Source organism: Phallusia mammillata, chromosome 6 (genome assembly GCF_965637545.1).
Source record: "Phallusia mammillata chromosome 6, kaPhaMamm4.hap1.1, whole genome shotgun sequence".
Classification (NCBI taxonomy): Eukaryota; Metazoa; Chordata; class Ascidiacea; order Phlebobranchia; family Ascidiidae; genus Phallusia; species Phallusia mammillata.
In genome coordinates, this window is record NC_137257.1 from 12,148,950 (window position 1) to 12,172,986 (window position 24,037).

Here is a 24,037-nt window from a genome sequence, read left to right on the forward strand (position 1 = left end):
TAGCACATTTGTGACATTCGGACCGAAACCGAAACAGCGTATTCGTTCGAACTGTTTCGGCCAACTGAAACTTCGGTGCATCACTATTTACAACCTTCGAAGATACAACCAGCATTAACAGCAGAGTACAACGCAAGAAATTGAAATGCTGTAACAAGTTTGAACTACAAAGAGCATCCTCCGTTTTCAACAGGTGTTCAAACGCAAATATAACTTAGTGGTCGCGTATTGCAAGCGTACATAGCGTTAGACGGGACTACGGAAAAGCATTTGTTCGATATGACTAAAAGACGGGACTGGGTGAAAGTTCAAATGCAGTTCTTATAGCGTTCGACGGGACTACGGAAAAGCGTTTGTTAGACACGACTAAAAGACGGGACTGGGTGAAAGTTCACATAAGTTTGTAGTGTTAGACGGGACTACGGAAAAGCGCATACCGGTATTCCATATGACTAAAAGACGTGACTGGGTGAAAGTTCACAAACTTCACATATAGTTTCTATAGCGTTAGACGGGACTACGGAAAAGCGTTTGTTAGGCTTGACTAAAAGACGGAACTTGGTGAAGGTTCAAATATAGTTCTTTTCTTATAGCGTTAGACAGGACTGGGAAAGTTCAGTGGCACGACACATGTTCAGTGCGCGAAAAAGGCACCAATGGTTTGACTTGATTGATCGACGTGTCCATATCAAACAATTTGTTGCTTTCTATACCAATGGGTGGCCTCAAATGTGGGAGTCTAATTTCTTGTTAAATAATGGCCGAGGAATGTGCTCTTAACAAAGTAGCCATCTGAACTTTCACCTAGTCCCGTCTTTTAGTCGTGTTGAATATGCGCTTTTCCGTAGTCTCGCCTCTCCCGTCTTTTAGTTTGGCACTTTTCCCGTCTTTTAGACCTCAATTTCCGTATTTCCGTCGTCCCGTATTCCCGTCTTTTAGACATGTCTGAAGTTTTGTTGATCGAGAAATTTTGATTGATTGGTTTATTTCTTTGTTATTTGTTACCTTACCTTAAAACTTGTGGATAAGGTTTTGATTTGGAGAAAGGAAAAAAGGGAAAAAGTTTTGTGTATTTCAAAAAAGGAAAAATTAAATCAAGAAATATAGGAAAAGAGTGTAATTGCTTGTTTCATGGTCTTTCCATCAAACAAAAAAGTAGAAAGACGAATAAAGTTTCATTATTTGATTTTTTATGCCGTTTTGACCCATAAAATCATTTTTGCCCAATTTAATACCATTGGAGAGAAAATAGGGAACATGTTTCTATTCTTTATTGTTTTTTTGTGAATAGTAAAAAATATAGAAACATTTCCCATCTTTACTGCATTTCAGTACAAACAGTTATAAGATTATCTCGAAATGGCCCAGTCTAAAAATAAAATAAATACAGAAACATTATAAAACTGTTTTTTCTCTTTTTTTCTACATAGTTGAGGTAAAACGTTTTTGACACATAAAATAGTTTTATACAGTATGGATATGATATACAATGGTTTGTGACAATTAAAGCGGCATAAAAAGCAAATAAAGAAACATTTCCTATTTTTCTGCTTACCCCTCTTTGACACATTTCAGTTTTATGTGGCATTAGATAGGTTTATACTTATTCAAAAAAACAACTAATAAAGAAACATTTCTTATCATTTTGCTTTTCCAAAGATCATAAAATTTCACACTTTCCTGTTTTTTTAACTTTTTCCCCTCTTAAAAAAATGCACAAGATTTCCTCTTTTTGCATTTCTTTTCTGTTTTTGGTGTTGATTTCTACCTTTCCCACTTATCCGTTTCTCTGCTTTTAGTTGTACCTGGAATCGCTGACTGGTGTGTGAATAACGCTGGACTGCAAAAAAGGTTTTACTCGTATTGATTCAACTAATTTCTCCATATATAGCAGTATTGCGATAATCGTCAGCTCCAGTTAATCATAACAAAAATCTGGGCAAATTTGACTGCAATTAGGCAGATTCTTGTGCATAATTTTTTTTTTTAAATTGAGTAACATTACAAACTGAAGTTTGGACTACAGCCACGGGTTGGTTTTTACACTATGCCATACAGAAGGATTTCTGGAAAGCAAACTACACTTGGAGGCCGGTCAAGGTAAGATTTGTGGTGGGTAACAATCCTTATTGTGTTGAGTGGTTTGATGTGTGGTTTAAAAGTTGATTTAATAGTAAACATGATTTATGTGGTAACTTCCACATTACTATGCAGCAAGAAGAGTTACAAAAGTTTAAATAAAGCTCCTTGTCAGTTCAACTGCTTTGTCAAACAGTTTTTTTATCTTAGTGATTTGCCCTTGCCGGAAGGGGACACATATTGATTTTACTCAAATTTGTTGTTTTTTTTCTTCCCAAAGTTTGTCCGACTCGTTTTGCCCTCAAATGTTTTGATGGATCCCACTTTGTTTGTCGTGATCATCCCATTATTTACCCCATTAGCCCCCTAAAATGGGTGAGTTTTTAACACGTTGACTGCCAACTAGGAGTTATCTCGTAGCTGCTGATCTAGCCAGACTTGCCAGATACGAGTATACTCGTAGCAGACTTATTCGATTGTAACGCGCTTAAAACGAGCCGGCGCCTCGAACTAACGTGTAGATGCATTGTGGAAACAATGAGACACCCTACACCAGCATGTTACCTACGAGTTAACTCGGTGCATGGCACCAATATTTCGACTTCGACCATATTTGGCAAATTTAAGCACAACATAGGAATATCCCTTGGTAATAAACATGTTAAATAGTGTTAAAATTGGCTAAAATTTGGATAGCTTGTAGAATTTGCTATTCATAGGTGTAAATTTTTTTGTTTTACCCTGTAGCCCCAACATTGAAAAAAAACTGGAAATTAAATGAAATTTTCAAAGTTTATTGAACATACTACTTTAAGTCCCTAATTGTTGTGTTTTGCCCTGTACCGCCACCATTTAACCAACTGCCCCTATAACGGGTGATTTTTTTGAACACTGTTCAAACTGAATAAAAATTGGACAGCTTGTAGAATTTGCCGTTAATATGTGTCTATTTATTGTTTTACTCCATTATGCCATTATTTACTCCTTCTTTTCTTTTAACAAGAATTTTGAATAGGACATACTTCACACAATATCTGGGGTGAATCTGATTTGTATGGTTTGTACTCCATATAGTATTATTACTTAAGGCCAGTGCCGATCACGGTGTTTTGCCTTACAACACCTGACTTTCCATGTTTATCTCTTAAAATGCTCAATTTTCAACTTTGCATGTGTGGGGAGCCATGAGTTTCTGTCTGCAGAAACAACTAAGGTTATAAAAGACAGTAATATGGAACCCAATACTAAATAATGATAGGGTTTAAAAATAGGTTATAGTGTATGTGCAATGACAAAATGTGCTAAGCCACCCTTCTAGTTTTTTTTTTTTTTTAAGAAAAGGTGTGGACACCTACACCTTGGATGCAACACCAGATGTAGATATATGAGTATATTTATGCATAACAGAAAGTGCAGTTTATTTGGTTGAAACTAAGCATGTTGGTTTAAAAAAAGTCAAGGTTTTTCTTTAGTTTTGTGTTTTGTCTCTTATTCTATAAATATTTATGTGCTATGCATATCTTATAAAATGCAAACACTGCATAATTTTTTTGCTTTAATAGATTGACAAACAAAGGTCTTAATCAATCAACATTTCCAATATCATCTGCTTCATCACCTAAAAATGTGTCATCAGGCGAAGCAAACAAGACCACTGTGACACTGGTTGCTGTAAATCATCCTAAAATACCTGATTTGCCAACAATGAACCCATTAGGCTTTGAATTTTTGTATCTTGGCTACTTACTTACTGCTTTGTTTGGACAGTTGCTGTCTATATACAAGGTAAGGTTAAGTCATTTGTGTAAAGTGCTACAGTATAAACCGCCTTACATGTTTTTTATTATTATTTTCCAGACTGTTTGGTGGTATCCTAGTACTTTGCCTCCAAGTACAATGACAATGAATTTTCATTTAATTGACAAAAACTTAACAGTTTTAATTGCTTTACTTTTTGTTCGAAGAGTATTGTACACCATAATGTGGAAGGTAAACAGAAGTACTTATAATTATGGGTCTACTTCCCTGAATCTTGATTTCACCTCATTTGTCTTGATAATCCCAGTATTTACCTTGTTAGCCCCCAAAGTGTAAAATGTTTTGTATGTTGCTGGGCAACACAAACTAAAGGTTTCTGTGGTGTAAAAAAGTGTTATAAACTAGACAAATGTTACTTGTGTTTGTGCATTCCTTGATGAACGTTCCTGCAAATGGCTGTTGTTAACAGCCTTATGGCGTCAGAAACATTAACAGTTGTAGCTCAAAACACCTCTAGTGATCAAAATTATAAATACAGAATCGCATCATCGATGTGCCAAGGGCATTTGATGCGATTAACCGGATTATGCAATAATCCGGTTGCTATGTAAACAGTCCACGCGGTTATCAAAAGTGCTCATTTACACTTTCCCAGCTAAAATTAAGTTGCAGTTACGCTCAACTATGGCAACGAAGCAGTATTTTCTCTCTTTTGTTGCCGAATTGAAAAAAGTGCTACTCTCAGCGCAATACATGACGTCATGCTTCCTAACTGTCGTGGCTATGGTGCAATCGCCCAAAGAAAACAGGAGCAACGCACACACACTCTTTAATTGGCGCACACGCCGCAGTTCGTTTGATTTGTGCTTTCTCTTGTAGTCAGGTTTATTTGAAAAGATATGTTACGTCGCATCGTAGCCAAGGGACCCAACATTTAAATTTAGGAACTTCCCTATGACCACAGTTTATGACGTTTTAGTCTTGTTTTGGGTAGTTTCCCTTATAAAGGCCTCTCGCTTAATATACACGTAAAATTGTTTCTGACCTATTTCGTTTTGTAGTTCAAACCAACGCGTTAAGCGGCAAAGCGCTGTGCATATTTGTAAGCAAGCCCAAACCTGAAAGTACACGACCGAAACATGGTCAAACTTCCAACTTCGGCACATTCTACAGCGCAAGGGTGCAAAGGCGAGCTGCATCAGTTTCAATTATAACCCGTTATTCAATTGACGAAAAGAATAATTCATTTTAGCAAACCTTTAAAGCAGGGGTGTCCAACACGTGGCACGCGTGCCAAAAGTGGCACGCAGAGCATTTGAAAATGTCACGCAAGTTTTTGCACATTCAGATGGTAAACATTAGGATTTGTCAGGCAATTAATATTTTTTTATTGATTCTTTTTGGCCTTTATTCTGACATCAGTAAAGATGATCAGTATCAAGGTTACACAAATCCACTAATTAAATTGGTCGTTTTTAGATTCGATCCGTCTACTTTTAGGCGCTTGAAACTGTCGAATTCTGGATAATTCCGGGCCTTTATGCTGTCGTATTATATTCCATGTTATGGATTCTGCGCTTTAACCGACATGGCATGCTATAAAAGGTTTCTGGAGTATCATAAACAAGTTTACTTGCGTTTGACAACATATTTTTTTCTACCGTTAAGACGTTTAAGACATGGTTTGGAAAAAGTACCAAACGTTGGCACGCGAGTATATTTTAAAACCTAGATTGGCACGGCAGTGCTTTCGCGTTGGACATCCCTGCTTTAAAGACTCAGATTGTGCCGCTACTTTCTAGCTTACTCAGCAAAACTGCAGCTGCAAGATTAGCGTGACTGTCACGTGATCAACGTGTGATCGTTGCTTCAAAAATTTAAACCAGCAACAAATACTAGAGGAATAAATGCCTTTCTTAATCGGTGATCCACCTGATAAGTTGCGCAAGGTCACGAATAGACGACATAAAATATGTCAATCATTGGCACGTTACCAATTACGTGAATCTAAACAACATAGTGTGATTACTTGCGAGCTAACATTTTTTACAACCATTACGTGTTTTGCGGGTCATGAACAATAACAGAAGAACATTTTTAACCATTTGTTTTACATTTAACATTTTTCAAATTTCAATACAGTTTAATACTTCGAATTTTGTGCAGTTCGCACATAGTAAGAAATAACAATCAGCGTCTTTGCCGGAACACCAGTTTCGTAATTTTAGTGTGTTGAACTCTTTTAAACGCTTGTTATATCACTATTGGCGATTAGATAAGCCAACAATAAAGGAACAATGTGCACAGCTTTGAGATAACGGTTCCTAGTTATCGCACAGCGGTAAACTGAACGCCGATTTAATCTCCTAATAACTTTTCCAAAATATTTTATGGTCGAGACGTTTCATTTTCGACGTTAGATGCGTTATTTGGTGTAGAATGCAAACATGCATCTACGTTTTTTTCGTGTACATTACCTCCGGAGGATTTTACTATCATATCGTCGTCTTTTATTCGAAAACCTCGGTCTGTTTGACTTTCACATAGAGATCATCAATCCGGTTAATCGCATATTTCGTTGAAAATCGATGCGAATATCCGGTTTATGCGATTAACCGGACGATTTTCTTAACAGACGATGGGCGACGGTTTGGGATTTTTGATTGCGATGCAATTAAACGGATTATGCGATTAACCGGATTCGTCTGTATTACCTGATTGAGACAAAATTTGACAGGACTGTTAATTGGGTCATTGTGGTTTAATATTTTTTGAACACTAAGGTCTGCATACTATGCTTTCTAATAGTTTGTCCTAAAGAATCTAAAAATAACCACATTTGTTTGCCATAAATCCACACAAACACGTGTGTGGGGACCACCTCCGAAATTGTTCAGTTTTTTAAACAATGTCTGAATTGAATAAAATTTGGACAGCTTGCAAAGAGTGCCATTTATAGGTGTCGATTGTTGTGTTCAACCCTGTAGCCTTATCATTTACCCCCTAGCCACCTACAATCATGTGCAATTCGCCATTAATGGGAGCTTGTGTTTTAACCTATTTTCTTACTATTTCACATTTCTTTTCTCAGATAGACCATAAAATAGGAAAAACTTCAAAACTGTATGAATGGAATGAATTTAAATAGTCTGTACTCCTTATAGCATATTTATTTATGTACAGTACCGATCACTGTGTTTGACCTTACAATACCAAACTTTCTCATTGTTATCTCTTGAAATGCATTATTTACAACTTTGCATGTGTGGGGACCCATGAGTTTCTGCTTGCAAAAACAAACAAGGTTATAAAATACAGTGGATGGTATGGGACCCAATATAAAATAAGCATATAAAATATATTATTTTTTCAAAATAGGTTATAGTGTATATGCAAGGGCAATATGTGCGAAGCCACCCTTCTAGTTTAAGTGTCAACCTTATTTCAGCTAGACAAGGTGCAAATTAGCAAATTTATCAAAAATGTGTTATTCAGCATTGATATAATCTGGACAAAAGGCTTGGAATATAAAAGGCTGGTTTTAATGCTATCTATTAAATATGTACAAGATGAATTGAATTTGCAGCATTTGAAACCAAGTTCTGACAACATGATGTACATATTTGTTTGGATTCTTGCTTGTCTGGTTGTTGGTTGCATATGGATTATTGAGATCATGCAAAATGTAGTTGCTCTTCATGAGACATTTACATCTGTAAAGTTAATGTTTCTTTATTACCCGTAAGTGATTTTTGTATGTAACAATTTGATTTTGTTTAAATACCAACTTAATTTGCCAAGGTTAATTTTCTGGCTTCCAATTTACTGGATTTCGGAAAATGGCTTTCTGACCTATAGTTTAGGTTGTTTAAAGGGACAAAAAAATAGCAAAAATTGTTTGTCGTTAAAATCACCTGGTAGATTAAAGGATCAACCAGAATCTATTGGAGATGGAAGAACAAGCTACATTAACTTGGGCAATGCATGTGATGCTGAACAGGTAATTATGGGTCCCCTTCCCTGAAGGGGACACATCTTGATTTTACTCGATTTCTTTTTTTTTTTTTTCTTTTTTTTTCTTTTTTTCTTTTTTCTTCCCTGAAGTTTGTCCACCCCACTTTGCCAAGAAATGTTTGATGGATTTGGATGAAATTTTCACAGATGGTAGATATGGTTATGTAGATGTGCCATTTGTTTTGTTTGACTCGATAGCCCCAGTGTTTACCCCACTAGCCCCCTAAAATGGGTAAATTTTGAACAATGTCCGAATTGGATGAAATTTGGACAGTTTGTTCATTGTGCCTTTTTAGGGCATCGTTTGTTGTGTTTTACCCTGTAGCCCCAATATTTACCCCACTAGCCCCCTAAAATGGGTGATTTTTTAAACAATGTCCGAATTGGATGAAATTTGGACAGTTTGTTCATTGTGCCATTTTAGGCCATCGTTTGTTGTGTTTTACCCTGTAGCCCCAATATTTACCCCACTAGCCCCCTAACATGGGTGATTTTTTAAACAATGTCCGAATTGGATGAAATTTTTGACAGTTTGTTTATTGTGCCGATTTAGGGCATCGTTTGTTGTGTTTTACCCTGTAGCCCCAATATTTACCCCACTAGCCCCCTAACATGGGTGATTTTTTAAACAATGTCCGAATTGGATGAAATTTGGACAGTTTGTTTATTGTACCGATTTAGGGCATCGTTTGTTGTGTTTTACCCTGTAGCCCCAATATTTACCCCACTAGCCCCCTAAAATGGGTGATTTTTTAAACAATGTCCGAATTGGATGAAATATGGACAGTTTGTTAATTGTGCCATTTTAGGGCATCGTTTGTTGTGTTTTACCCTGTAGCCCCAATATTTACCCCACTAGCCCCCTAAAATGGGTGATTTTTTAAACAATGTCTGATTTGGATGAAATTTGAACAGTTTGTTCATTGTGCCATTTTAGGGCATCGTTTGTTGTGTTTTACCCTGTAACCCCAATATTTACCCCACTAGACTCCAAAAATGGGTGATTTTTTAAACAATGTCCGATTTGGATGAAATTTGGACAGTTTGTTCATTGTTCCATTTTAGGGTGTCGATTATTGTGTTTCACCATATAGCCCAATATTTAGTGCTTAAGCCACCTATTGTTTATAAAACGTCCGATTTGGATGAATTTTTGATAGTTTTTTGAATTTGGCATTTGTAGCTGTCGAATATTGTGTTTCACCCTGCAGCCCTAATATTTACCCTACCAACCCCCCAAAATGGGTGAATTAATCAACAATACATTTTGACAGTTTGTATAATATGCCATTTTAAATTGTCAGTGTTTTATGCTATTTAGGCACACAAACTTATAACAATGTCTCAATTGCATGCGATTTGGACAGTTTGTACTTTACAACTTCTTTTTTTAAGTAACACTACCAATCACTGTGTTTGACTTTGTAGCAACGTTTCTTATGGTTGTCTGTTTACAACTTTGCGGTTTTGGGGACCCATGAGTTTCTGCCTGCAGAAACAAATCAAGATTATAAAAAATGTTGGCTAATATGGGACCCAATATAAATAAATATAGAGAATATATTACAGTTTGCAGAATAGGTTGCAGTGTATATGCTATAGTAAAATGTGCTAAGCCACCCTTCTAGTTATTTTTTGCGAGTCCCTTTTCCTAAACGGGTGTGGCAAATGGGTTTCTTATAACCAGTGAATAGTATGTGGTATATATATATATTATACATAGGTAACATATTAAAAACACCTTTCAAGTTTATGCCAAATTATACCATCAACCTTACTTTGCCCAAATGTTTCGTGACTTTTTTGTTTGCAAAAGGACAAATTACTCAATGCCTGGCAGTGTATCCAAGTTAGTAAGGTTTTTAGATTTTGTTGGTGGCAACTCATGTGATGTGCTGTTTATGGCTTTCTGCTGTCCAGTTTAAATCTGATACCTTGTATCTAGCTACCTTTTTTACAATGTTGTTGTTTTGATATCTGCAGAATTACCCTATTTATAGATGTCAGTAAGCATGAACTAAACATTAACCCTTCACCCTAACTCTTTTCCAGATCCACCCTTGACCAAACTTTTTCGTTTTTGCAGGTTCGTGAAGAGGTAAACTTGTTGTGCTGTGATTTCAATTCCCGGTTAGCTGAGATTGTATTTTCATCTTTGCTGGGTGCATATTATGTTGGCCTTGTTCCCATTTTTTATACTGAGGTAATATAAACAGCTATTAGGTTAAATTTTACCATAATACCACATGCACAATAACCCACAGTAAACAGTAAAGGTATTTACGGTCTAGTACATTACCTTTTGTGTTTGCTGATGTTTTCTAAAGCTTTGTTGTTCAAATACATTAAATAATTTTTTTGTAGTTGTAGCACATGAAAATTTTATAGTCAAACATTCCAATTGACAAAGTGTCTTAACTCCGACTTGCCAAGCATTTGTTCTAAATATGCAGTAAACAGTACACATTGTTGGCTGAGTCAAAAATGTATACCTTCTTGCATGAAATAAGGTAAACCTGATTCTTTACAACAGAGATCCTTTCTATCTCTCCTGTTGATGCTCTGGGAAAAATGTAAACCACTCTTAAATTATGTCAAAGCTTATATGACAGTAAAAAGGTAGTGTCACACAAATAGGTCACCTGAGTTTTTATGAGAGATGAGCAACACACACGCCACAAAACATTTGAGACCTTTAGGTTAAACTGTCTGCCCAACTGGCTGTTATCCAGATGTTGCCAGTGAGGGATTTCACAAAGTGAAATTACTTGTGGAACACAAATTGAGCAACACATTTGTACACTACTGCCTCCTGTTTCTGAACTAGAACGCTTTAAACACGATTTCATGATTTTAAAAGTGTGTTGCAATCATTCTCATGTGTTTCATGAAAGATCTGCAATATACACACACTACATATCTGTTTGTGACAATGTCTTGAAGTAATGACATGGTGCATTTTTTCTTTTATATTTTATGTCTTTAAGGTGACCAGAATTATCTGAAAGTAGATATAACAGTTTGTTGCCCACAATGTAATCTGAAGTTGGGAGAACCCAACAAAATTTAGAGAAAGTAAATCACGGGTCCCCTTTCTTGTCTTCTTTGTCGGTCTTTTTTGGTTTGCTTCTGGTTTGTTTGTTTGGTTTGAAGCCCATGGTCAAGAAAGAATGCTTCAAAATTATTCAAATTTACACAATGTCAGTTGGTTATCCAAAGTTTGATTACCACAAAATGGCTTAGGGCTATCTTTGAAATGAATACTTTTTAACTTTGCATGAGTGGGGGACCCATGAGTTTCTGCCCGCAGAACAACCAAGGTTATAAAAGATGGTGGATAATATGGGACCCAATGTAAATTAAGTATAGGGAATATATTAATGTTTCAAAATAGATTGTGGTGTATGTGCAATGGTAATCTGTGCTAAGCCACCCTTCTAGTTTTGAATTAAATTATTTTTTTGTTTTGGCCATTGGTGTGAAAGAAATGAAAGCTATGCTGTGCAAGGCAGTGTGGTAGTGTTGATCCACTACTGATCTTGAAATAAAAACTATCACACTTAACGAATATCTCAAAATGTCTGGCAATAGGTCATAAACAAATCGATGAACGACCATAACTGCATCAAGGTCAAGGGTTATTGGCTACATTATCACCACACCACAAGTGTTTGCTGGATTACATACACACAGTGGTGGGATTCAGCCGGTCTGCACAGGTTCTATCGAACCACCTCACAAAATTTAATGAGTTTAGCGAACCAATTGGAATTAATGTTTATTATGGGTCCCCTTCCCTGAAGGGGACACATAGTGTTTTTGTCCTTTTTTTTCCTTTTCTGTTTAACGCTGGTTTGTAACGCTCATTTGGTTAAGAAAGAGTGCTTCAAATTTATTCACATTTTCACAGATGTTAGTTATTTATCCATGCTTGATCCTCCTGAAGTTTGACCCTAAATGACCCAAGGGTTCATCCACAGGCTCCCAAAACATAAAATTTTTAAAACGGCTGTACTGACTAACGTACATGATCAAGTAGTTTCATGGTTTGTTGGTTGGTGCAATGTAAGGTATTGTAAATAATTTTGTACCTTTAAAACGGATTTACCCATTTTCACCCCTTAAACCCCGAAATATTCGTTTCTGTCTACTGCTGGTTTGTTAAACGCGTTTGGTCAAGAAGAGTGCTTTAAATTTACACAGATGTTAGCTATTAATTCAAATTTGATTCTCCTGAAGTTTGACCCTAAACGACCCAGCGGTTTACCCACAGGCCCCCAAAACGTAAAGTTTTTAAAACCATTGTACTGACCAAAAAAATAATCTAGGAGTTTCATGCTTTGTTGGTTGGTGCAATGTAAGGTATTCTAAATAATTTTCTAACTTTTAGTTGGATTCACCCATTTTCACCCCTTTAACCTCGGAATAATCGGTTTTAGTTTTTCCATTCCTTTGGGTCTGAAATGCAAGCTCGTTATATGTGCTAGTTCAAAATTTTGGCTCAAATCCCAAGGGAGTAATTCACTGGTTTACAATTATGGCGATTTAATGCATAACGGGAGATTGTTGCTTGACGCATGGACGAGCGTTTTACGAGGCAGTCTTTATGATGATTAGACATCAGCGCAGTAATGCTATGTATTTTTTTAAGTTAGCACGCGGATTTTTTTATCTTAGAAGTGATTAAATGATACTTCGGTTTTGTATATTTCAGGCAAACGTTGTTGATTAAGATGGAGGTAAAAAAACTAGATGTTTTCCAAAGCCGCAATAAAAAGTCATTAAACGGTCATTGACAAGTTGGACGTCTTATGACGACTGAAGGTGAACTTGTAGGTAACGCAGAACAAATTGAGAATGATTTTTTTGTCACAACTTAGCTTCTTTAATTGTTACACGTATACTCCAGAAGCAATTGATAAGTTAAAATATAAGTTGGGAGAAAAGTTATTGTTAATCATGAAGGACTGCATGCTATTAAAAACCGTGTCAAAAGATCTTTAAACCATCGTTCAGCCACGATAGGCTACTGAAGAACGATTATATGACAATAATAAAATAAAAAGAATACAGACAAAACTTTTTTAAAATTGGGTTGATACTTTCTAATAATTATGGGTCCCCTTCCCTGAAGGACACATATTGATTTTACTCGATTTGTTTTTTTTCTTTGTTTTTCTTCTCAAAGTTTGTCCACCTCGTTTTGCCATGAAATGTTTGATGGATTTGGATGAAACTTTCACAGATGGAAGATATAGTTATGTAGATGTGCCATTTGTTTTGTTTGACTCAATAGCCCCAGTATTTACACCATTAGCTTCCTAAAATGGGTAAATTTTAAACAATGTCTGATTTGGATGAAATTTGAACAGTTTGTTCATTGTTCCATTTTAGGGCGTCGATTGTTGTGTTTCACCCTGTAGCCCCAATATTTACCCCACTAGTCCCCTAAAATGGGTAAAAATTTAAACAATGTCCGATTTGGATGAAATTTGGATAGCTTGTAGAGTTTGCAGTTTTAAGGCGTCGATTGTTGTGTTTCCTCCTGTAGCCCCAATATTTACCCCACTAAACTGGGTGATTTTTTTCAAACAATCTCCGATTTGGATGATATTTGAACAGTGTGTTCATTGTGCCTTTTTACGGTGTTAATTGTTGTGTTTCACTCTGTAGCCCCAATATTTACTCCATTAGCCCCCTAAAATGGGTGAAATTTTTAAACCATGTCCGATTTTTTGACAGTTTGTAGAATTAGCATTTATAGCTGTTGATTATTGTGTTTCACCCTGCTGCCATAACATTTACCCTACTAACCCGCCAAAATGGGTGAATTTTTTGACAATATTTGAGTGAAATGACATTTTGACAGTTTGTATAAAATGCCATTTGAGATGTCAGTGCTTATAAAAAATGTCTGAATTGCATGAGATTAGGACAGTTTGTACTTTACATAACATGTTTATTTAGGGAACACTACCAATCACTGTGTTTGATTTTACAACACCCTTTCTTATGGTTATCTGTTTACAACTTTGCGGTATTGGGGACCCATGAGTTTCTGCCTGCAGAAACAAATCAAGGTTATATAAGATGTTGGCTGATATGGGACCCAGTACATAATAAGCATAGGGAATATATTACAGTTGCCAAATAGGTTGTAGTGTATATGCTGCAGTAAAATGTGCTAAGCCACCCTTCTAGTTTGTTATTAAGAATCTAAAAATAACTGCAACATTTGTTTTCCGTAAATCCGCACAAACATGTGTGTGGGGACCCATTTGTTTTTGTTTGCAAAAACAATCATATATGTAGATCAAATGATGTGTATAGTAAATTGATAAATATTGTATAGAATATATAAAATGGAAGCAGTGGCATTTCCAAGGGGGGGTTTGGGGGTCCGGACCCCCCCCCCCCCCTTTCAAAAAGTTGTGCATAAATTAAATAGGCCAAAATTGATCCGTGTACCACTGCGTGATAACAGGGAGTCGTTATCTCAAAGACGCGAGCCTTCAATCTCTTGTATTCGCTTGTTATCTAATCGCCAATTGTGACGTAACAAGGGTTAAAAAAGGAGGTCTATGCGCTAACAATCGGAAAGTTACGTTCCAGGTAGGACGCTGGTAGCAGTTTCTTGCTAAGTGGTAACTGCACTAAGTGCAACATATCAAACTGTTTTTGCATTTGAACATTGTAAAAGTGTTAAAAACGTGTAATGTTGTGTTGCTTTGATCCGCCAAACACGTAATAGTTTGTCAAAAACATTAGATCGATGTAAATCGAGTTATGTTATTAGGGTAATTTGTTACTTGCCAGGCACAATTTATGCCTTCTGCAGTTATCACCTTCAGTGCATTCGTGACTTTGCGCAACTTAACAGTAGGATTACCGCTTCAGCAAGAGATTTAGTTCTTTAGAAATTGGACCCTGTTTTTTAAGCAACGATTTTGATTACCTGACAGTCACGCTTATTTTGCAGCTGCAGTTTGGCTGAGTAAGCTAGATAGCAGCGGTGAAATCAGAAAACTACAAAGCTTTCGCTAAAATTACCTGTTCTTCCTGTCAATTAGATGGGTAAAGAAACCGCCAATTTTGGAGAAAGTGCTTTGCCGCATAACGCGTCGTTTTGAACGCCGTGTGACGTCATAATGACGTCATTAGGGATTTTCCCCCAAAAAAATTGTTTGACTCCCCCTTTAAAAATTTCTGGATACGCCCCTGAATGGAAGTATATCAGAAAGCCACCTTTCTAGTTGTCAATGGAATTTTGTAACAGAAACGGCTAAAAACTACAACTTAATTTTTTGAATTGTTTGCATCACACAAATAGCTGAAAAACTTTTGTCACCTAAGGAATCTCCTGCAGACTTGTAAAAAATGTAAAAAAGAAGATTCTTGCTTCTTATCAGTAATGCCTGTGTATTCAAGGCGAAATATATATTTCTGTTTTTAAAGAAATGATTTATGCTTTGTACCTGTTCTTCATGAAACAGTCTAAATATACATCACATAAATACTGTTACTTAATTGCAATTACACATCTGTGGGGACCCATTCGTTTTTTGCAAGGCAAAAAATCATGTCAATAGGTCCGATGCTGTATACCAGGGCTGGGCAACCTGCGGCCCTTCATTTAAGCTTGTGCGGCCCGCAGAGACTCTTGGATTTCAAAAGTACTGGCAAACGAGTCCAATTAATACATATTTTTTAGCTGATGCTAGTTTTCTGCCATCTGGCAAAATATGGCTAGAATCAAATACGAATTATACTTGTAGTTCAGCATATTTGGTAAGAAACAAAGCAAAATCACTTTGTGTGATGCACATGTGCGACCCTCGCCCTACAGTAACAAAGGTTGCCCAACCCTGGTGTATGCAATAAATTGTTAAGGCAGAATACATAAATTGGCAGACTATAAGAAAGCCACTTTCTAGTTTTCACTAGGTTTTTATGATTGGATCTGTTAAGTGCCTTAGGCTTCTGGAATTATGGGTCCCCCTAAGGTTCTTCAAAGAATTTTGTATATTTTTTTCAGATTCACCCATTTTCACCCTTTAAACCCCGAAATAATCAGTTTTAGTAACGCTGGCTTGTGAGACGCGTTTGGTCAAGAAAGAGCACTTTAAATTTATTAAAATTTACAAAGATGTTAGTTAATAATCCAAATTTGATCCTCCTAAAGTTTGACCCCGATTGGCCCAGCGGTTCACCCACAGGCCCCCAAAACGTAAAAATTTTAAAACTGTTGTACTGACTTTCATGCTTTGTTGTTTGGTGCAATGTAAGGTTTTTTGAAGAATGTTTTATTTTTTTCGGATTCACCCAATTTTTACCCCTTAAACCCCGAAATAATCGGTTTTAATTTTAAGGCAGAAATACAAGCCCTATGGTGCAGAAATATTAAAAAAAACAATTGTTTAAGCAGGGTATTCGTTTAGTATTTAAAATTTTGCCAGTTACCTTTACAACCCATAATATGTGTACGCTATCAGTCAGATATAAGTCCCAAGGGAGGATTTCAGCTTGACGTCCGGACAGACGTTTGGGTGATTAGAAATCAGCTGTTTTTTGTGCAGCAACGCTATGTCGTTTTATTGAGTTATCACCCACATTTTCAGTTTTGGCGAAGTTTTAAACTCGATAAACGTACTTCGGTTTCGTTTATGTCAGGCAAAACGTCGTTGAACAACATAAATATGAAAAAATAAACTTAACTTTTTCAAACGCCGCGATAAATGGTCTTTAAATTCTCGTTGTCAGCTTGGTCGTTGCATAACCACGGGTCACTAAAGGTCAACTTGTAGGCATTACAGCACAGTTAAGAATTTTTCGTCTTCCCGTATCTTCTTTATTTTTGACAAATCAATTCAAGAATCAGTACTTAAGTGATGTATAAATTAGGCTGAACGGGATTATTAAACACTAAGGACTGCATGCTGTTAAAAACAGTGTCAAAAGGATTAAACTGTCATTTTTGCGAAACAAAGTTAAGTGAAAAACAAGTTGTTATGTATACCTTTGTAGCAAACGACTTTTTTTATGTAGTGTCTAATATAACAGTAAAGGCATTTTAGGAAAATTTGTGTTTAAAAACTGAACTTGAACGACAATATCAAGTTCAAAGCAAGAGATTAAATTGAAAGTATTTGCCCCGTTCTTTTTTCACCGATTTTTTGTAATTATATGACAATAATGATGCAAAAAGAATACGGACAAAAACTTTTAAAGTTAAGTTAATGCTTTGTGAAAAACGTGTCCTTAAGAATCTAAAAATAACCACAACATTATGGTTTACCGTAAATCTGCATAAACACGCATGTGGGGACCCATTCGTTTTTGCTTGCAAAAACAATCATACATGTAGATACAATTGTGCATAGTATAGTAAATTGGTAAATATCGTATAGAATATATAAAATGGAAGTATATCAGAAAGCCACTTTTCTGGTTTTGACTGTTCTTGTAATGCTGTATTTTGTATTTTTTCTTTTAACTGGATTTTTTGAAGATAAAACATATAAGTTTTATATGGCTTCTTTTACCTGTTATCTGTATCAGTTCTAAACCATTTACCACAACTGTAGTAGTGTGGTTTGGGATCAAAATGTTTCTTCTAACACATACTCACATACAGCTTAAATTGATTGTTTTTATAGGTTTGGCATTAGCAGTTCTATAAAACTCTTAACATCTGTGTTTTTCAGACATACCAGTCATTTGATGTTGCATGGTCTTTACAATATACAGCGTTGATTTTGGTGAATACGTTTTCAATGTTGACATCATTTTTGTTACCTCCACGCTATTTACAAGTGCTGCACAAATGTGCTTCTTTACTTGGTGGGTATGAGTTGGTTGGAAACACTACAAATATCACCAGTGAAACTATTGATTCATGTGAGCAGTAAGTATTTGCGTTGTCATAAAAATGTTGATGTTTTTACCTTTGTACATCATAAACAGTCATAAAAATGCTTTATGTGATTGTCATTACATCAGCTATGATACTACCAAATCACGTTTTTGAAGTCGCATTTCTGCTGTTTACGCTGGTATTTGCCCTACTGTTTATGTAACTTACTATCAAAGGCGACTTCTAATCCGCATGTTTTTGATACAACTTGTAATCAAATTTTATACATTTAGTTAGTTACATAAATTTATCAAAACTACAACATACAGTTTGCAATCAGGGCAGTCAATCAAGCTTACAATTGAGTAAAAGCGTGTAAGCTGCACAAAACAATTATATTGCTGACAACATGCTGTGTTCAGTAAAATATGGTTTGGATTAAAAAACATGTCCTGTTACTATTACTCACACAATGTAAAAGGGTAGTTGATATAAATATCCCAGCTAAAAAAATGTTATTTTGGGACTGCATATTTGAATGATGCAAGTTAAACTAAATACACATTTTAGGGCTTGGAGTTTGATTCAACATGTGTGGGGACCCATAAGTTGCCACCTGCAGAAACAACTAAGGTTATAAAAGACGGTGGCTAATATGGGATCCAATATAAAATAAGCATAGAAAATATATAAATGTTTTAAAATAGGTTTTTGTGTATGTGCAATGACAAACTGTGCTAAGCCACCCTTCCAGTTAATACTGTTACCAATTCAAAACTACACATGTGTCAGACCCATTCATTTTTTATTTACGAACTGATTAAGTGTACAATGCCGAAAACGTAATTGAATTTAGGTAACAAATGTACATCCGTTCTGCAACAAATAGGAAATAGTATTTTTATGGGTCCCCTTCCCTGAAGGGGACACATATTGATTTTACTCAAAATGTTTTTGTTTTTTTTCTTTTTTTTTCTTTCATTTTTCTTCTCCCCAAAGTTTGTCCGACTCGTTTTTCCATCAAATCCTTGATGGATTTGGATGAAATTTACACAGATGATAGATGTAGTTATGTAGATGTGCATCCTACTTTGTTTTTGTTCATAACCCCAGTATTTACCCCGCTAACCCCCTAAAATGGGTTTTTTTTCCATGAAGTTTGTCCGACTCGTTTTTCCATCAAATGTTTGATGGATTTGGCTGAAATTTACACAGATGGTAGATGTAGTTATGTAGATGTGCATCCCACTTTGTTTTTGTTGATAACCCCAGTATTTACGTGGCTAGCCCCCTAAAATGTTTTTTTTCTCTCTCGAAGTTTGTCTGACTCGTTTTGCCATCAAATGCTTGATGGATGTGGCTGAAACTTATACAGATGGTAGATGTAGTTATGTAGATGTGCATCCCACTTTGTTTTTGTTGATAACCCCAGTTTTCACCCCGCTAGCCCCCTAAAATGGGTATTTCCCCCCGAAGTTTGTCCGACACGTTTTTCTATCAAATGTTTGATGGATTCGGCTGAAATTTACACAGATGGTAGATGTAGTTATGTAGATGTGCATCCCACTTTGTTTTTGTTGATAACCCAAGTATTTACCCGGCTAGCCCCCTAAAATGTTTTTTTCCCCGAAGTTTGTCTGACTCGTTTTGCCATTAAATGCTTGATGAAAGTGGCTGAAACTTATACAGATGGTAGATATAGTTATGTAGATGTGCATCCCACTTTGTTTGTCCGGATAACCCTAGTATTTACCCCGCTAGCCCCCTAAAAGGGGTGAGTTTGTAAACAATGTCAGAATTGGCTAAAATTTGGATAGCTTGTAAAGTATGCCAATTATCGTTATTGCGCCATTGCAGTTCGGGGGTTGTTAACATCCCTTTGACGTCAGAAACATTAATGGTTGTTGCTCAAAACACCTCTAGTGGTTGAAATTTTAAACGTTGGCAGATTGGACTGAAATTTTGCAGTACCATTGATTGAGTCATTGTGGTTTCCTACTTTTAAGTTTGTGTGTGTTGAACCTCAAGTAGTTATCCTACTTACTCATTGTTATCTATTGAAATGCATTATCTACAACTTTGCATGTGTGGGGACCCATGAGTTTTTGCTTGCAGAAACAACCAAGGTTATAAAAGACGATGGCTAATATGGGACCCAATATAAATAAGTGTAGGAAATATATTAATGTTTCAAAATATGCTATAGTGTATGTGCAAGGGCAATATGTGCTAAGCCACCCTTCTAGTTTTAAATTGTAACAAGTAAATAAGAAAGGAATATTTTTAGTTAATAGGATCCAGTTTATAAAAATGGAAATTACATAAAAAGGCCACTTTTCTAATAATGAGTAGAAATAATCAAAAAAGGATTAGGATTAACTGCTCTGTATCTTCAACACTGCACTCTACTTTCTATATGAAGGTGGTCCCCTTCAGTTGTATTTTCTGTGGATGCTCTTGTGCAATACCAAGACAATATTTACAAAGCTGTGGGAAAACATAACACTGCATGTCCTAATAATTCCACCCATCAACGTTTTTTTGTAAGTTAAAATTTCTTTTAATGCATTACAGTGAAGTAAAGGATTTTTGTGCATACTGTGTTATTACAAATAACAACAATACACGAATTTAAATTTTGTACAATGTACCAAAAACGATAATGCTTTTTAGTTCATGTTTTACAAACCTTTGAGAGTTTTGAACTGGTTGTTGGGCCTTCATTTTGCAATAGCAGTATTTCAAATCCATTTGTTAATTTGGTCAACACACTGGGACCAACTGATAATTCCAGCTCTTTTGCAGTTTTTTAGGTAAGTTGATTTTTCGTTGACATACAAATAGGAAATGTTTTAGAACATTGGTTGGTAATCATGGGTCCCTTCCCTGAAGGGGACAGAATCTGTTTTTGTACGTATTTTTTCTCTAACACTGATTTGTTCCCCACGTTTGGTTAAGAAAGAGTACTTCAAATGTATTTAAATTTACACACATTATAGGCATTTATACAAATTTAATTCTTTTAAAGTTTGACCCCGATGAACCGGCAGTTCACCCACAGGCCCCAAATACATGAAATGTATAAAACGGTATTTTTAACTTAGTGATATAAGGTTGGAGGTTAATGTTTTATTAATATTAAATTGTGAAACAGTTGGAGCAGGCTAGATCCACCACAGGTTAGATTTTTCTAGCCTGTGCCTTCTTGTGAGACTGGCTGATTCGGTATAACACCTTTAATTGGCCTGGCAGACTATGATTTATCTATAAGTATGCCATGATCACTGGTCTGCATCGACACTTCATCCCAGTATAAATATATTTGTCTTAGTATTCTGAAGTGTTTTGTAACTTTTAGTTAGATTCACTCATGTTTCACCCCTTAACCCTGAAATATGTGTTTTTATGTTTACTGGTCCTGAATGTTCAAAACACAAGCCCTAATGTGCTAAATTTTAAACAATTTTTTGTAGTTGATTCCTTGTTTGGCATTTGAAATTTTAGCCTAATCGATCGATTGGTCACCCCGAATATGCAAACCTTTGGGTACTATTGTACAGAAATCCCAAGGAAGTGGGTCACTGGTGTACCAGTGCAGTGTTTGCAGAGTGGGTGGTCTGCTAGATGCATGTACTTTTGTTTTACCAGGCAGTTTTTTCGTGATTATAAATGATTGTTGTTGTGCCGCAATGCTATGCAGTTTTATTAAGTTATTAGGCGCATTTTCAATTTTGGCAAAGGTTTCACGCCTTAGACATGATTATGGGTCCCCTTCCCTGAAAGGGTCACATATTGTTTTTGGCTATATTTTTTTTCTTTTCTTCCGTCTAACGCAGATTTGTTCCCATGTTTTGGCCAAGAAAGAATGGTTCAACTTTTTTTTGATTCTGGAGTTTGATACTTTTTTGATTGGTACAATGCAGCATATTTTAAAGTATTTTGTAACTTGAAGTTGTATATGTCCATTTTCACCCCTTTACCCCCAAATATTTGTTTGTTTGTTCACATGTTAATGAGGTCAGAAATACAAGACTTAACCTTCTGAAATTTTAAACAGCTGTGGATAGGGTGCTCCTTGTTGGCTGTTAAAAAATCCAGTGCAATCGGCTCAGTAATTACTCTTACAGTCCCAAATATGTTTTTACATGCCGTCTTTGTCAAATTAGTGCACAGCTGACGCAATGGAATTGATTGACTATAGTGGCGCATGGAAAAAATGCCTCTGCTTCACGCATGAACGCAGTCGTCACTTGACCATTTTCTTAATAAAGGTCAACTTATTCGTGTTTCGAAACGCAGAGCGACAACGCAGCACGATGTGTTACACTTGTGTAACGTGACTTCTCAAACTGAAATCGTTAATAAAACTGTTTCATAACAGGTTTTGGACATAAAAGCACAGCTAAGCAATCGTATTGTTCGTATGTAGAAACTTAACGGCGCCAGGGAACACAAAAATCCTAATTCAACAAACAAGGGGCTATTAAGAAAAAAAAATGTTGAAACTATGTTAAAAGTTTAAACAGTTGGACTCGACGCTCACCTCTGTTGTCTGCAGCTTTGCATTGGCCCCAAATTCTTACCTACCATATGCATGCGCCATTCATCCTGTTACGAATTCAAAATATATGCGTGTGTGGGGACCCATTGGTTTTTGCTTGCAAAAACAATTATGTTATAACAGGCCACAAAAATATTGGTACCATACTGAATGTATCCATCAAATATATATCCCATACAATTATAATGAATGGTGCGTAAACATGGCACAGTTTCTGTAAAATGGAATATATAGGAACGTTATTTTGCAAATTGTGACTTGACATAATTTCTTTGCTCGGTTTCGGACGGTTGCTGTAGGTTCTTAAGAACGCATGTACGCACTCAATAGACGATTTGCCGAATCAACATTTGCGATTTTGAGTAATTTGCTATGGCAGGGAATCAAAGTAAACGCGTTTAACGTTTTCAAACCCACTGTGCACTGTTGATGCCAAAACCTTGTTCACTTTGGATCAAGTTTAGGTCGTTGCTGTACTTTGCAAACGAACATTAAACACGCCTTTGGAATCGTTAACGCAGACCCGCACAACCAAAAAGATGGATACTAAAAGCGGCCCCCATTGTTTAATGTTGGCCTTTAAAATAATCGTAGTGTAGCCTTTGTTGCAACAAAAGCCTGTTTATTTTGAAACAATTTGTTGCGTTTCAACCAATATTTGTACGATCAACTAAATGACTACCAATGTATTCGTATTTAGCTGGAAACATGCTAATATATTGGGTTAAATATACTATGCGACCCCCATAAAATTGAGAACTTTTGAATGCGGCCCTTGTACTGAAAAGTTTGCCCACCCCTGATGTATGGTTCAAACTTTACACACATTTAATGTTCACTCACTTTTAAACCCCAGTTAACGAAGAATGTATAATAAGTCTACAGGAATAGGTAGCCTACAGAACACTCCACATTTGGATAATATTCAATTCAAAACTACTTTTTCATCTAATTCCGTTTGTTTCAGCTATTTTATTTTGTTTACCACTCTGCGAGACAGAATTGTATTAGGTAAAGCTTATGCAATATATGATGGCAGTTTATCTTCTTCAAGGATTTGGTTTCCCTAAAGTCATTTCTTCATTGTAAGTGTATTTATTTTGTTAATTTAACTGGGTTTAAATTTTAAGACACCTAAAAGTGGTGTCAGAATTAATTACAACATGACAAAAATAATTGTGTGATGTATTTTTCAGCATATGCCGATTTTTTTGGGGAAACTAATCACTTCTGCGTGGTTCGCAAAAATCTTTGTAATACACCAGTTGTGCGTTGTGACCATTTGTGTGATGGAATGTTATATGCGGATATCACCCACTAGTAGCAAGTCAAATCGGAACTGAGCCTGAACATGCAAGCCAGTCTAAAAGTTTTATTTCTTTGAGGCCAATATCTATGTAGGATTGACTGGGGTAGAATGAATAATGCAATCGGAAAATAAAATCTGTCATTGGTGAAAAAAATATTTTCGCAGCGGGTTTGTCACAGCAAGCATGGTCAATTTACAACGGGAAAAATAATTGCATAAAGCAGTCAAGGAGGATATACGAGATTTTCACATTGTTCGGACTCTTTTTGGTACAGAGGAATCCGGTTAATCGCATCATCGATTTACCAACACATTTGATACGATTAATGATCCGGTTGCTATGTAAACAGTACACCGTGTTAACAAAAGTGCTCATTTTCATTTCCCCAGCTAAAACAAAGTTGCAGTGACCGTCACCTACGGCTATACCGAGCAGTTTTTTTTTGCCGAGGATAGAAAGAAT

General features: G+C 36.1%; 1 protein-coding gene across 3 annotated transcripts; it reads left to right on the forward strand.

The window, feature by feature from the left end:
• Positions 1-23,710, forward strand: LOC145233979 (transmembrane protein 39A-like). Of its 3 annotated transcripts, none has more exons than XM_080098744.1 (11): positions 2-2,100; positions 3,642-3,864; positions 3,937-4,068; positions 7,424-7,578; positions 7,639-7,837; positions 9,938-10,054; positions 17,556-17,755; positions 20,127-20,247; positions 20,378-20,517; positions 23,233-23,350; positions 23,462-23,710. In XM_080098744.1, the coding sequence occupies exons 1-10, from the start codon at positions 2,048-2,050 to the stop codon at positions 23,333-23,335; spliced, it is 1,443 nt and encodes a 480-aa protein (XP_079954870.1). In that variant the 5' UTR covers positions 2-2,047; the 3' UTR covers positions 23,336-23,350; positions 23,462-23,710. The 3 variants fall into 3 exon arrangements, with proteins under 3 accessions (XP_079954872.1, XP_079954870.1, XP_079954871.1); XM_080098745.1 differs by having other exon boundaries at positions 7,759-7,837; XM_080098746.1 differs by lacking the exons at positions 20,127-20,247; positions 20,378-20,517 and having other exon boundaries at positions 1-2,100.
• Positions 23,711-24,037: the final 327 nt, after the last annotated feature.